Source organism: Formica exsecta, unplaced genomic scaffold (assembly GCF_003651465.1).
Source record: "Formica exsecta isolate Colony F162 unplaced genomic scaffold, ASM365146v1 scaffold384, whole genome shotgun sequence".
Lineage (NCBI taxonomy): Eukaryota > Metazoa > Arthropoda > Insecta > Hymenoptera > Formicidae > Formica > Formica exsecta.
In genome coordinates, this window is record NW_021851080.1 from 31,457 (window position 1) to 44,438 (window position 12,982).

Below are 12,982 nucleotides of genomic sequence, written 5' to 3' on the forward strand. Positions count from 1 at the left end.
GTAAATATAAATAAATATAATCCTTTGCGCGCGGGATGTCACATAAAATTACCGCGGGCGATAATGATGAAGAGAGCGGTGATCAACGTGCAATCTAATGACAATGCGTGTTTCGCGTGGTCTGTGGTCGCCGCTCTATATCCAGCTGAAAGTTAGGTTTATCGAGTATCTTCGTATCCTCATTATACAACAGTGCTGAATCTCCAGGACATTGAGTTTCCAGTGATTGTAAATCAAATTAAAAAATTCGAACTTGCCAACGATATCTCAATCAATGTATATAGTATCGAGGAAAAGAACATTGTCCCGATACGTCTGAGTGAGCTGAAAAGAGATAAACACGTCAACCTGTTGTACATTGAAGACAACAACGTTGGACATTTCGCGTGGATCAAGAATCTATCCCGCCTTGTAAGCTCGCAATTGAACAAAAAAGAACACAAGAAATATATCTGCGATCGGTACGTATATATTTAATAAAATACATTGCAGAAATAATTGAACCAAAAAAAATTATTTCTTTTACAGATGTTTGCACTACTTTAGCTCGAACGACAAATTACAGTCACATATGGTGGACTGTCGAGAGATGAACGAATACGCTATCCGATTACCGAGCGATAAGGACAAGTGGCTCACGTTCAACTATTATAATCGGAAAGAGCGGCTTCCTTTCGTCGTGTACGCCGACTTGAAGTGCGTTTTGGAGAAGACAGAGGAAGAGAGAAACTACCAAAATCATAAAGTATTTAGCATAGCATATTATGTACACTGCTCGTACGACGAATCGTTATCCGCGCATCATTCTCGTCGCGGTATCGATTGCATGTCATGGTTTGTTGAAGAACTAAAAAATTTAGCGCAACGTGTAAAAAGTATTTGATGGGGATAAGACATGGTTTTATTTATCCAACGCGGAATACGCGGCGGCTTGAGTCAATGTTCCAACAGATACGCACAAATCCCAGCCACTTCACATAAACCTTGTCACCCTTTTTGCGTATCACTTTTTCCACAAGATGTACGTCGGGATTAGCAACGCGTTGTAACTCGTATTCGTAAAATCCGCCGGCGACGGGATTTCCACATAGGAAATTCGGTTTCTGAATATCCTGGACCGGTGATACACGTGGTGGTTGCGGCGCAATATGCGGTGGGAGCATGAAAACATTTGGGGTGACACGCAAGAGGCTCGCGAGTACGAGGAGTCGTACGAGTGGGCTTTCGAGGATATTTTCGATCTTCGAAAATTATTTGGCCTCGAGCCATATGATGAGATTGAAGTAAGGTGAATATTGTTAGTATCATTTTTAAAATTTCATAATATTTAAATTAATATACTAACATAATTTGATTTCTTTGTTTGTTTGTTTCAGATGGAGCGTCACCATTAAATTATATTATATACAAATTATCATTAATATTTTTATTATTTTTTTTACACACACACACAAACACAAACACACACACACACAATTATATTATATACACAATTTTTAAATAAATATTATTATTATTATATTAAAAAATGTCAATTATTTCTGCACCTTCTTCTTTCCTTTTCCCACACGCGTGCATGCCTCGCATTATCTCTCTCTCTTAAACAACACACACACACACAATTATATTATATACAATTTTTGAATAAATATTATTATTATATTTAAAAAAATGTTGATTATTTCTGCGCCACCTTCTCCCACGTCCATGCATGCCTTGCGCTGTCTCTCTCTCTCCCACATGCATGCGAACGTCATCCTTTTCCCACGCCAATGCGGACGCTATCCTTTTCCTACACGCGTGCATGCCTCGCGCTATCTCTCTCACGCCGCCTTGCGAACGCCGTATCATCCACGTGCATGCTTCGCGCTATCCCTCTCCCAAGTGCATGCCTCGCGCCATCTCTCTCCAACGTGCATGCAAACGCTATCCTTGTCTTACGCTCATATGGACGCCTCGCGCTATCCTTCTCCCACGTTAATAGAATATAATTAGCGCTATCTCTCTCACACCTACTCGCGGACGTCTCGCGACGGTTAGGTTAGTGGGTCCCTCGCCTATCGGTTAGGACGCGGTCCCCCTCTCCCTCTCCGCGGACCCCTCGCCCATCGGTTAGGACGCGATTCCCCGCGTTACGTCATACCCCCGCGCCGGTTTTCCCTCGCCCCTTAACCCCCCTCAGAGGACCATGGCTTAGAACCGGCCTATATACCCTACTCACGGACATGAACCAAAATCGACAGTTTTACCGACGACATACTATTAAAGACCGTCAGCCCTGGGTAAACTTTTGTGACCATTAAGTGGGCCCGGTGGGCCTGGAGGTAATTGAAGAATGTTGACATTACCGGCCGTTTGATTGGATCGAAGATTATTACACAAATGATTTAATTTATACGGTTATTTTACTTCATTCAGTTATTTTTTTATTATCGAAAACACCGACGAGATATCATTCGAGACCGATGGTCTTATAGGATTTAACATATTACTGGAAAAAAACTCGCCACGCGGTACTGTAGGTAAGTAAATCTTTGCATTGTCGATAATAAAACAGTAAATTTACAATAAAATGTTTATTTTGTTGTTCTTGAGGCAGTTATAGAAAAGATCTATACATTTTTGATAATAAAACAGTAACTGAATGAACTAAAATAACGCGCAGCGAGTTTTTTTCCAGATCACACTAAATCCCATAAGACCACCGGTCTTTAATGATATCTCGTCGGTGACAGTATCGAAAAGTGGATGTAGCACGGACATGAACCAATCAACTGTTTTATCGGCTCCGAAAGTGGATGTGGCCATGTAGTTCCAGGCGGCGTAAAATGGATGTACATGACGCTAGTGTACGACTTAGAAAAAGCGTCTCACGAAAAACGGCAGCGTGGCGACTTTCATTCTTCTCTATGGCACTAGTAATTTTCACTGCTGCCAACTACACTGTTTTTACTGGCAGTAACTAAATCTATTTTCGAACACATACATTATAATCAAGTAAAATCAGAGTAAAATGGCAAAAGAGCCACGCGCAGTTTTTAGGGCGCAAAGATATATAATTTAAACCGTAAAATAAATTAAAAAATTAGAGAATTTTTTTTCTTTAATTACATGATTCGCGAAAGGCGGACGTTTCGGCCCTTTTTTTGGCAATCATCAGCGCAAATAATACTAAAATCAACAATATAAACTGTATACAAAAAGAGTCTTAAACATTTAAAGCGCAGAGTTACATGATAACCAACGGTAGAAGGCGTAATCCCTCATGTCGCTCCAAAAAGCAAAAACCATTCTCCATATCGTGTGTTATTTCGGGGCAGAAACCTCGATTCTTTAAGCATGAATCCACGAACATGGTGATACATTAATAATTGTGTCTGTAATTTGAGCGGAATGGTTTGTGTCAAAAAACGATTGTTATGAACAAGAGTTTTCAGGCGTACACGAACGACATCAAAAATGAACCTGAGAGGATAACCATTCTCTATCAAAATTTTAATGATTAATTCAAAATTTTTCCGATGAAACAACGGGTGAGACAACCGAAACACTCTGTCGGTTAAACCGATCACTATACATACATTATAGTATACGTGACATATACTATAATATCGGGCGCACCCGGGTGGAGCTGCATAAAGTTAGCCGGACTTACAAAGTACATGCTACATTGTAAAGCGAGGTCCACCCTGCCTACCGGTGGGGTGGGTGCGGGAGGGGGAGGATATTCCAAATTTTTTTTGTTAATAACTTTTTAATAAGCAACGAGCGGCGATTAAATTAGAAGAAAAAGTTACTCAGAATTATGTCCTTGACAACATATATCAAGGTTATTGGGGCTGGGTCCCCTTTTCTTAATCTTAAGTTTTACCGCTCAGTGCGCACTAGTGCATCCAATCGAATTCGCCATAAGTTTCTAATTTGCACGATTTTCATCTTTTTTTTAATTTCATTTTTTATTTCTAAAACACTCACTTTTATTAAATCCATGATGTAAGAATATAAGGTGTACCCATAGACATAGTATATCTAATAGTGATGAGCGGTATTTTCATACCTGTTATTTTGTAACTGTTATCGGAAACTAATGGCAAATTCGATTGGATGCAGTAGTGCGCACTGAGTGCGCACTCTTTCAGTATTTAGTATTCGGTTGGCTTGCCCTATACTGGTTCAGAAAAAACGGAGCGAGTGCACATCAATCGAATTCGCCATTAGTGGCTGTGTTCCGATTCTTCACCCGATGGGTGATAGTCGGGTGAGCGGGTGATGGGCGGAGTTTAACGAAAAGTGTCTGAGAGGATAATGGAATCAGAACGCACTCCGTAGGAATCTGAAGTCTCCAAACGGCGTTGGCATCTTGGTAATGCGTGATCGCCCTATCTAGTTAGAAATTAATCAATGGTTGAGTTATCAAAGGAAAGCGGGGGACTTCCGTTTGTTCTCTTGACACGTGAGTTAGGACACGGCCATATTGTCCTTCCGTGCAAGGACATATTCTGCGTATTATATCATACGCCTTTACACATACCACACGTGTTATTTCATCATTATTATGGAGGTCACTCCGGAAGAGGTCTACGATAACACAACAGAGAACACATCTTCGCCTCTTATCGAGACGAATAACAACGATGATATTGTCAAAAATGTGCGCAGTATAATTTATCGTAATCGTAAAAGGAATACTGATTCTTCTTTGAGAAGCCCTCTCCCGCCAAAGAGATCCACTCTGGACCCATTTGATTTGCAAGATCCTAGAATCTCAAACAAATACGGCCTCTCAACCAAGCCTCCATTCGTTATACATATAGAGAAAATCATCTATAAATCCTTCTCCGCCGCCCAGGAACGGGTTTCGGAAAACAAAGAAAGTAACGACAACGTCAACACAGGTATCGGCAGCTCTGATTCTATCCTTTCTAATCCTAATCAAAGATCTTCCACTGGCTCTTACGGCATTATTGCGTTTGGTAAGCGTATCTTTAAACATATTGATAACTTTTCTTCAGCATATGACCTAAAAACTATAGGTAGGAATAAATTCACAGTAACCTTCCCAGATGGTAATTCTGCAAATAAATTCTGTGATATTTTTAATGAAAAATCCAATATCATCTTTCCAAGGGAAACATGGATAGCATACATACCTAGTTACAGAGTTGTTAGACAGTTTGTTGTCAGGGGTATTGACGATGATGATTCCCCTGAGGACATAATAAAAAACATCCGCCCTCCACCGGATTGGGACATTCTGTGGCAGCCTCCATTCGAAGCTTCCAGACTGAGAAAACCCGTTCGAACCCTAAATAAGGATAACACCTCATCTACTAAATTCGTTGATTCTGATTCATACATTATCCGTTTCAGGACAACAACCGTACCCCCTAGCGTCATATATATGGGAAAAAGACTTCATCTCATCCCATTTATCGAAAAAGTCAGAAGGTGTCAGAGGTGCCAGAGATTCGGCCATGTTGCAAAGATATGCCGGACTCCATAAAAGAATGCCATCTGCCAACGTTGCGGTAAGAATACCTCTTCTCATGGCTGTAATAGTAACGATAACGAACCCTGCACGGCCGAAAAGCCTTCTTGCATTAATTGCCAAAGACAAAAATTGCCGGACTCTGTTACGGAACACGAGGCATCCTCCAACTCCTGTCCCATCTTCCAAAAACAGAGAAAAATAAAAAAACTCATGGCTTACCATAACATCTCTCATTTGGAAGCCATTTCAATTCTCGAAAATGCAAATCCTCATTCACAACCAAATAACATTCTATCTCATTCACTCCCTCCTCTTGGAGTTCCTCTTCCTACTTTGGGTGAATTCCTCCCTGGCGCTCCTCCAGGATCCTATGCGGAGGTGGCATCTAGGAACAACTACAGCAACCACAATCATAATCTTAGCTCAACCTTTAATAAAATTCAATTCCCCAAAATCGTTAAACCTCAACACAACTCTAATATATCTTCCACTAATCCATTAGCAACATATAAAAAACAAGAGGCCTATCCTAAACCTAAAGTCTATTACCCCTCCCAAAAGAAAATCACCCACACTACCCCCTCCCAAATCCCCTCCAGATCCCCTCCTAATCCCTCTACTATCACCGAATACCATAAATCTTTACCGATCAACAAACATGCTACCACATCCACTCTTCCCCCCCTCGCTTCAACTACTAATAATCTAAACACTCTCTCCTCACACTCTGAAATCATAAATAATTGGATACTTGAATGCCAAAACAGATTCTCCTCTGTCAATCTCATACAAACTGATATATTATCCCAAATGGGAATTTTCCTTAACAATGCCATTCTTTCTTGATGGACTCTGCCATGGGCTATCTTACGCTCATTACACAAAGTAAATTCACATAATGACAATCAATATTTTGCAGTGGAATTGTCGCTCATTGCAGAGGAGAATCCCGGAATTGGCTTTTCTACTTGATAATTACAAAATAGATATCGCCACTTTATGCGAAATTAGATTAGACGAACAATTCCGCCCCAACGTTAATAACTATGATATCTATTCCCAAGATTGCAACCGTCATGGCGGTGGCGTCGCTATCTTAATCCATAAGAAATACAGATTCACACAAATAGCAGATAATAATATGAACCTTATCTGCAACCGTAATAACATTGAATACATATTAGGAAAAGTCTGGCTTAATCCGGATAAACACATATATATCTGTTCGCTCTATAGCCCTCCCCGAGGCGGTAATTATGCATATACTGAGCCGCTGGCTTGGACTTCGCTACTTCAATGTTGTGTTAACTTAGACCCAATAATTATTTGTGGTGATGTTAATGGTAAGAGTGCTCTCTGGTCCTCAGATGTTTTGAGTTCGGATCAGGAGGGAAGCAAACTGGAAAACGCCATATCACAGTTTAATCTCCCATGTCTTAACGACGGTGGTTATACCTGGTCGTCGGTGGATTTCTCGTCCACCTCAGCCCTTGATGTCACACTGACCTCTCCATCTATTGCGCACAAATGCACTTGGGAGGTTCTTGACGGGAAGCACGGTAGCGACCATTTTCCTATTTTAATAACCATCTCACACTATAACTCTAGCCCGTCTTTCGGTCGCCCCTCCTTTGTCACTACCAACATTGATTGGCATATATTCCAGCAGGAATTTGTACGTCATTTTCATTTTTTCAATGATAACTTGAATTCTACTTACGATAAATTAATCAATAATATCCACCTCGCTCTGTCAACCGCAGGTGCCAAAAAACAATCCTCAAACTGTATTAGGAAAAAACCCCCAACTGTATGGTGGGACGATGAGTGTAGGGAGGTGATTCTGCGAAAGAGCCAAATTTTTCGCGGGTTCAAGCTTTCCCCTTCATCTGAGAATCTAAAGGAATACCTGGAATTCAGAAGATACTCGTCTAGATTCTTTGCTAAAAAAAAGAAACTTGCGTTCCGCGAGTTTTGCTCCTCGTTGAACATCAATACACCGACATCCACCGTTTGGAGATACATTAGAGCATTTACAAATAGAAACTCTAACAATTCTCCGTGTACCCACATCTCTGAGGACTCCTTCCTGGAGGCTTTCAATAAGTTGGCCCCCCACCCCCTCCGCCCATACTCCTACTACTAATATTCAAAGCTTTATTACATCTCTGCCTAACATCAGTATTAATATTGATAAAGAATTCCTTCTTACCCCATTCTCCAAACTAGAATACAACGAAGCCATATACACGTTAAAAGTTAAATCAGCTTCCGGACCCGACTTAATCTCTAATAAAATTATAAAAAAATTCCCTGAAGAATTACATCATCTTATATTAAAGCTATTCAATCTAATGTTCAACAAAAGCATTTACCCTCATCAATGGACTGAATACTTTACTGTATTCATCCCCAAACCAGGTCGAAAAGATTCCCTAAGACCGATATCACTAGCGAATAATCTATTGAAAATCTTTGAGAAGATGATATATAAAAGACTCGAATGGTGGGCGGAAAATAGTTCCATCTTTTGCAACACTCAGTTTGGCTTCAGAAGAGGCCTATCTTGTATAGACAACATTTCCACACTAATCACGGACATACACATTTCTAACAAGGCCCGCAAATTCACAGGGGTAGTATTTCTGGATATTATGGGAGCATTTGACAGGGTCCAACCTGAAGTTCTTATAATGCTTCTCTCCAAATACGGTCTCCCTTCAAAAATTTTAAAATTCATAACTGCCCTCGTCTCTTGTCGGCTTCTTAAAGGTTTTGCCGCTGGCATTAACTTACACAGCCGCTACACTACAATTGGCCTCCCCCAAGGCTCCATACTCAGTCCTATCTTATTCAACTTATACATAGCTCTTTCTCACACCGTATTGCGTAACTCAGTAAAAATTTTGTACTACGCGGATGACATAGCAATCTATTGCTCTGATGACCAGCTAGAGTCCATCAATCACCTGCTAAACATCGCGCTCGATAACCTCTGTCAATTCTTCGCCAATCTCGGACTTAGTTTTTCTCCCCCAAAATCCAGCTTCATGATATTTTCTACCCTCAAACCACGCAACCTTCGTATCCTCTTAAATAAACATAAATTTGTATTAAAAATTAGTAATGAAAACATCCACTTTTCCGCTGCAACGCGTTTTCTAGGGGTCTTATTGGACTCCGAACTTAACTGGAAAGCACACATCAACTATTTAAAAAATCGAATAACACCAAGAATTAATATCCTTAAAGCTATTACAGGGATCCGTTGGGGCGCCCACCCCGCTAATCTTCTCACCATATATAAAGGCTATATAAGACCTATACTAGACTGGGGGTGTCAAGCCTTTAATCCATTGAGTGAACAACTCTACTTAAAAGCTAGCCGCATGCAATATGCAGCCTTGCGCACTGTTTCAGGCCTGATGATAACCACTCCCACTAACGTCCTATTAGATATTAACGGGGAATTCCCACTTGAATCGCGCTGGCACTATCTTACCCTGAAGTTCTTATGTAAAATTGTTGCGCGAAATTCACATCCTTTATGCCAAACAATAACATACATGTCCACTCAGTCCGACAACGAAAAACATAATATATGTTACCTCATTGATATCTTCCTTGACCACTCAAATCTTTACGAGCAGATTGAACATTACTCTTTACCTGGATATCTTGAATTTCCATATAAATGCAGACATCACGAACCTATAATTAACACAGATCTTGGCCTTCAAATCTCGGCAGATGCGGACATTTCCGAATCCTTTAACCGCCTCACGCTGCCCTTTAAATTCGAAATCTCCTACTACACTGATAGTTCTCGAACAGAGTCCGACAACAAGGTTGGTTACGCGGTCTTTTCTCCGGAGACCGGTTTAGAATACAGAGAAAGAATAAATAATAATAACACTATCTTTGAGGCTGAAGCTCTGGCAATTCTGTACGCCATCAACACCATCCTAAAAACCAATGCACGCAAATCTGCAATTTTCTCTGACTCCTTGAGCGTGATATCTAGTCTCAAAAACCCCGCAGCCACAGGCAACCCTCATCACAGAATTTATCAAATTCGAAAAGCCCTTTTTGAGTGTTCAAGGCAATTGCTAGAGACACATATTTTTTGGATCCCTAGTCATAGGGGCATCCCCGGCAACGAAAGAGCTGATTCGCTAGCCAAAGAATCTCTGCATCTTCCTGATCCTTTCCTCCTCAGCAAGTGCCACTACACAAATCTTTACTCCAAATTCAAAACTCTATCCAAAGACAGAGCTTCCCAGATTATTCAGGCGGAAAGCCTTACTAAAGGAACAAGATATTTCAAGCATATACACAGTGTCTTATCTCCCCCATGGTACACAAACAAAAACATAAAGGAGGATCTTCCAAGGCCAATGGTGACATTTATCTCGAGAATAAGAACATATCACACTTCAATGAAGGGTCACCTCTGGGACAAGAACATCTCCACCTCCTCGGAGTGTTCCTGTGGACACCCATTTCAGGATTTGAATCATGCTTTCTTCTGCTGTCATGACACGTTCGAAAAGTCGGACGCTCTTATTACTGCATTGCATAAAATCACACCTAACATCGCATTGGACATACCTGAGTTGGCATTTACCAATAATATCAAGATCTATCGACTCTTGTTTGATTTCGCCAAGGAAAACAACATACTCATCTAAACCTCACATACTTTCAGTTCTACTAGCAAATGGTGTATAGACGGGTCCCTCGGGAAGTCTCACAGCCAAATAGAGAGAAGAAGAAGAAGAAGAAAGGAAAGCGGGCAAAGAAAGAAAATTATTGTGCGTTGTAACTATAAACGTTTTCACACTATCACTATTCGACTTCGCAGTTTTACTAACAATCAAAGCGTCAATATTAGTATTAACAACGTATAAATTTCTTCTTTTTTTTTTCTTTTGGCATAAGCCTGTAAATCTCTGTAAATACCTGTAAAAACCTGTTGCTCAAATGCAGTTTATAGCATGATGTAATAATATATATTGGCCGTGTTCTGATATTCGCTGCCAGTACTGAAAATCTATAGTGTATGTCATATACACTATAGATTTTCAGTACTGGCAGCGAATATCAGAACACGGCCAATATATATTATTACATCATGGTTTATAACATACATAAAGCCGGTATTAGACATGAGATTATACACAATTTTCAATGCATCTGATGTCCGATTCTGACTTACAATATTACTAGATTTTTCAATATTGCCCGCACTTATTGCCACTCATCTTCATTCAAAAATCACCCGGCTCACGGAGCCGGGTGGTTTTTACGCTCTCCCGGGTGAATAGAGTGACAATTTGACCGTCTCACTTGAGAGTCCGGCGAGAGCACTTGGGAGGAATCTGAACGCTCTCTGGGTGTCTGGGTGCACCCGGGTGGGGAATCAGAACCCAGCCTGTGACATGTATATGTCACCTTACCACCATAATTATAAATGAAATATATAATTACTTATATATGTATATATAACTTTTGTCTTTATATTTATTATTATTTTTATTTTTTGCGTTTTTGTCGTAGTATCGTCTGCAGCTAGCAACAAAACCATAGTGAAATATAGCACCGAACCTATTACCAAAAACTAGCATGCTAGCACGCACAGCAACACGCAGCACATAATATTTCAAGTTGCATAGCCATTATAATTGCTAGCAAAATGTCTCGCATGCGATCTAGTACGCAAAATCGTATCGTGTGCCGCAGGCTTTATACACAATGCTTCCTCATCATTTTATTTCGTTCACAAAGCTGCTCCTATCAAAGCAAGCGGGTTTTCCAATTTTGGCTTCCTCATAGAGGAAGCTTTATCAAGTTAAAAAATTTAGCCCGATATATCGAAATTTGCAGAAGTTAGAGCGTGCACAGACATTTTTCAAAAAATTCAAAATGTCATAAAAAATGAATCTTCATCAATTTTCATCAAATTCAATACCAACCATATTTTAATGATACTCTTCATATAAAAAAATTTAGCCCGATATCTCAAGATTTGCGGGAGTTAGAGTTTGTATAGACATTTTCGGTCAATCCGTACATACATATACACACCAGTGATGCCAGAATTGAGACGCGAGCAACATGCAACCGAGGTGGAGGGGATAACACACACAAGCGCAAACAGCGTAAATTCGTTAGAAAAATTATTTAAAATAAAATTTACTTGGTTGTGAAGGGGTCATATAGTTAGAATAATTTTATTTTAGATGAATGCGCTTCCGAGATTTCAGTCATTTTTATTTTATTAAATTGGACCATGTTCTTTTTACACAAGTTGATTCTTTTCATTATTCTATACAGGGTGTCCTAAAACTACCGTATTTCCTCTTAATGGCAGATTCTTTAGAACAGTTCAAGAGGAAAATCCTAATACAAAAATATCGAGGCTATAATAGTTTTTAAACGGGAAGCGATTATATTTTACGAATGACAGGGCTGAGATTTCGAGCGCTCAGGCACGGCGAAATAGTAAACACCTTCATGGTAACATTGATCGACCACTTTGACAGCTGAAGTTGAAACATGTCGCAAATTTTTACTTGAATTATTTTTAAGATTAGTTCTTGCATCCATTATTCATAAAAAGAATATACTAATGCGATGCGTACAGAAGCGAGAAAACATATAATGACTATGCTATTGTAAATTTATACGACAATCATAATATCATAAAAAGGTGCTCCATTCATAAAAGCTCTTTTTTCACTTGTTATTTCGCCGTGCCTGAGCGCGCGAGATCTCAGCTCAGTCATTCGTAAAGTATAATCGCTTCCCATTTAAAAACTATTTTTATTATTTATTATTATTTATTTTTATTATTTATTATTTTATTATTTATTATTTATTATAGTCTCGACCTTTTTTATCAGGATTTTCGTCTTGAAATGTTCTAAGGAATCTGCCATTAAGAGGAAATACGATAGTTTTAGGATATCCTGTATATGAAAGTATTAAAATAGGATTATAAAAAAATTAATAGTTTATTTTATAATTTATTTCAATACATTATGACAAAATATGTAATATCATTTTTTATGATGATTTAGCTTTAATACTATTACACAAAGAATATTAATGAGATGAATTAGTTAATACAAAAAATAAGTAATTGCATTTAAAGCTAGATGCAAATTGCATCTTGTAGGTGCAATGTTACACTTATATAATAATAAAATTATCCTATGAGATATTTGGCGAATATTTGAACAAAAAAAAACCACTTTCTAAAATAGTATATATTTCGTAAATATATAAATCATATATATACAGGGTGAGTTATTTTAATCAACGCACGCAAATATCTCGTAAAGAAAGCAAGATGGAAAAAAATGTTTTATACAAAAGTTGTAGGGTTCAGAGGGGGACACATGATGAAAATATGGACTTGACCTTGAGCGACCTTTTCAAGGCCAAGTCAATGTGATCAATATTTTCTTAAATGGAACCCCTCACTTT

At 39.1% G+C, this 12,982-nt stretch overlaps 2 protein-coding genes and 1 long non-coding RNA gene across 5 annotated transcripts; 2 read left to right on the top strand and 1 right to left on the bottom strand.

The window, feature by feature from the left end:
• Positions 1-4,205: 4,205 nt before the first annotated feature.
• Positions 4,206-10,909, bottom strand: LOC115239513. The gene is made up of 3 exons (XR_003884644.1): positions 10,710-10,909; positions 10,454-10,463; positions 4,206-4,383 (listed from the first exon to the last, which is right to left on the bottom strand). It is a non-coding gene; the product is annotated as an uncharacterized LOC115239513 (long non-coding RNA).
• Positions 4,443-10,275, top strand: LOC115239511. 3 transcript variants are annotated; one of them, XR_003884643.1, is made up of 2 exons: positions 4,443-6,741; positions 6,859-7,138. XR_003884643.1 is itself a non-coding variant. In XM_029814069.1 (2 exons), the coding sequence occupies exon 1, from the start codon at positions 4,556-4,558 to the stop codon at positions 5,501-5,503; it is 948 nt and encodes a 315-aa protein (XP_029669929.1). In that variant the 5' UTR covers positions 4,443-4,555; the 3' UTR covers positions 5,504-5,528; positions 10,200-10,275. The 3 variants fall into 3 exon arrangements, 2 of the variants coding, with proteins under 2 accessions (XP_029669929.1, XP_029669930.1); XM_029814069.1 differs by lacking the exon at positions 6,859-7,138 and adding an exon at positions 10,200-10,275 and having other exon boundaries at positions 4,443-5,528; XM_029814070.1 differs by having other exon boundaries at positions 4,443-4,895; positions 5,013-7,138.
• LOC115239510 lies at positions 7,208-10,191 on the top strand. Its single transcript, XM_029814068.1, has one exon. The coding sequence runs from the start codon at positions 7,846-7,848 to the stop codon at positions 10,180-10,182; it is 2,337 nt and encodes a 778-aa protein (XP_029669928.1). The 5' UTR covers positions 7,208-7,845; the 3' UTR covers positions 10,183-10,191.
• Positions 10,910-12,982: the final 2,073 nt, after the last annotated feature.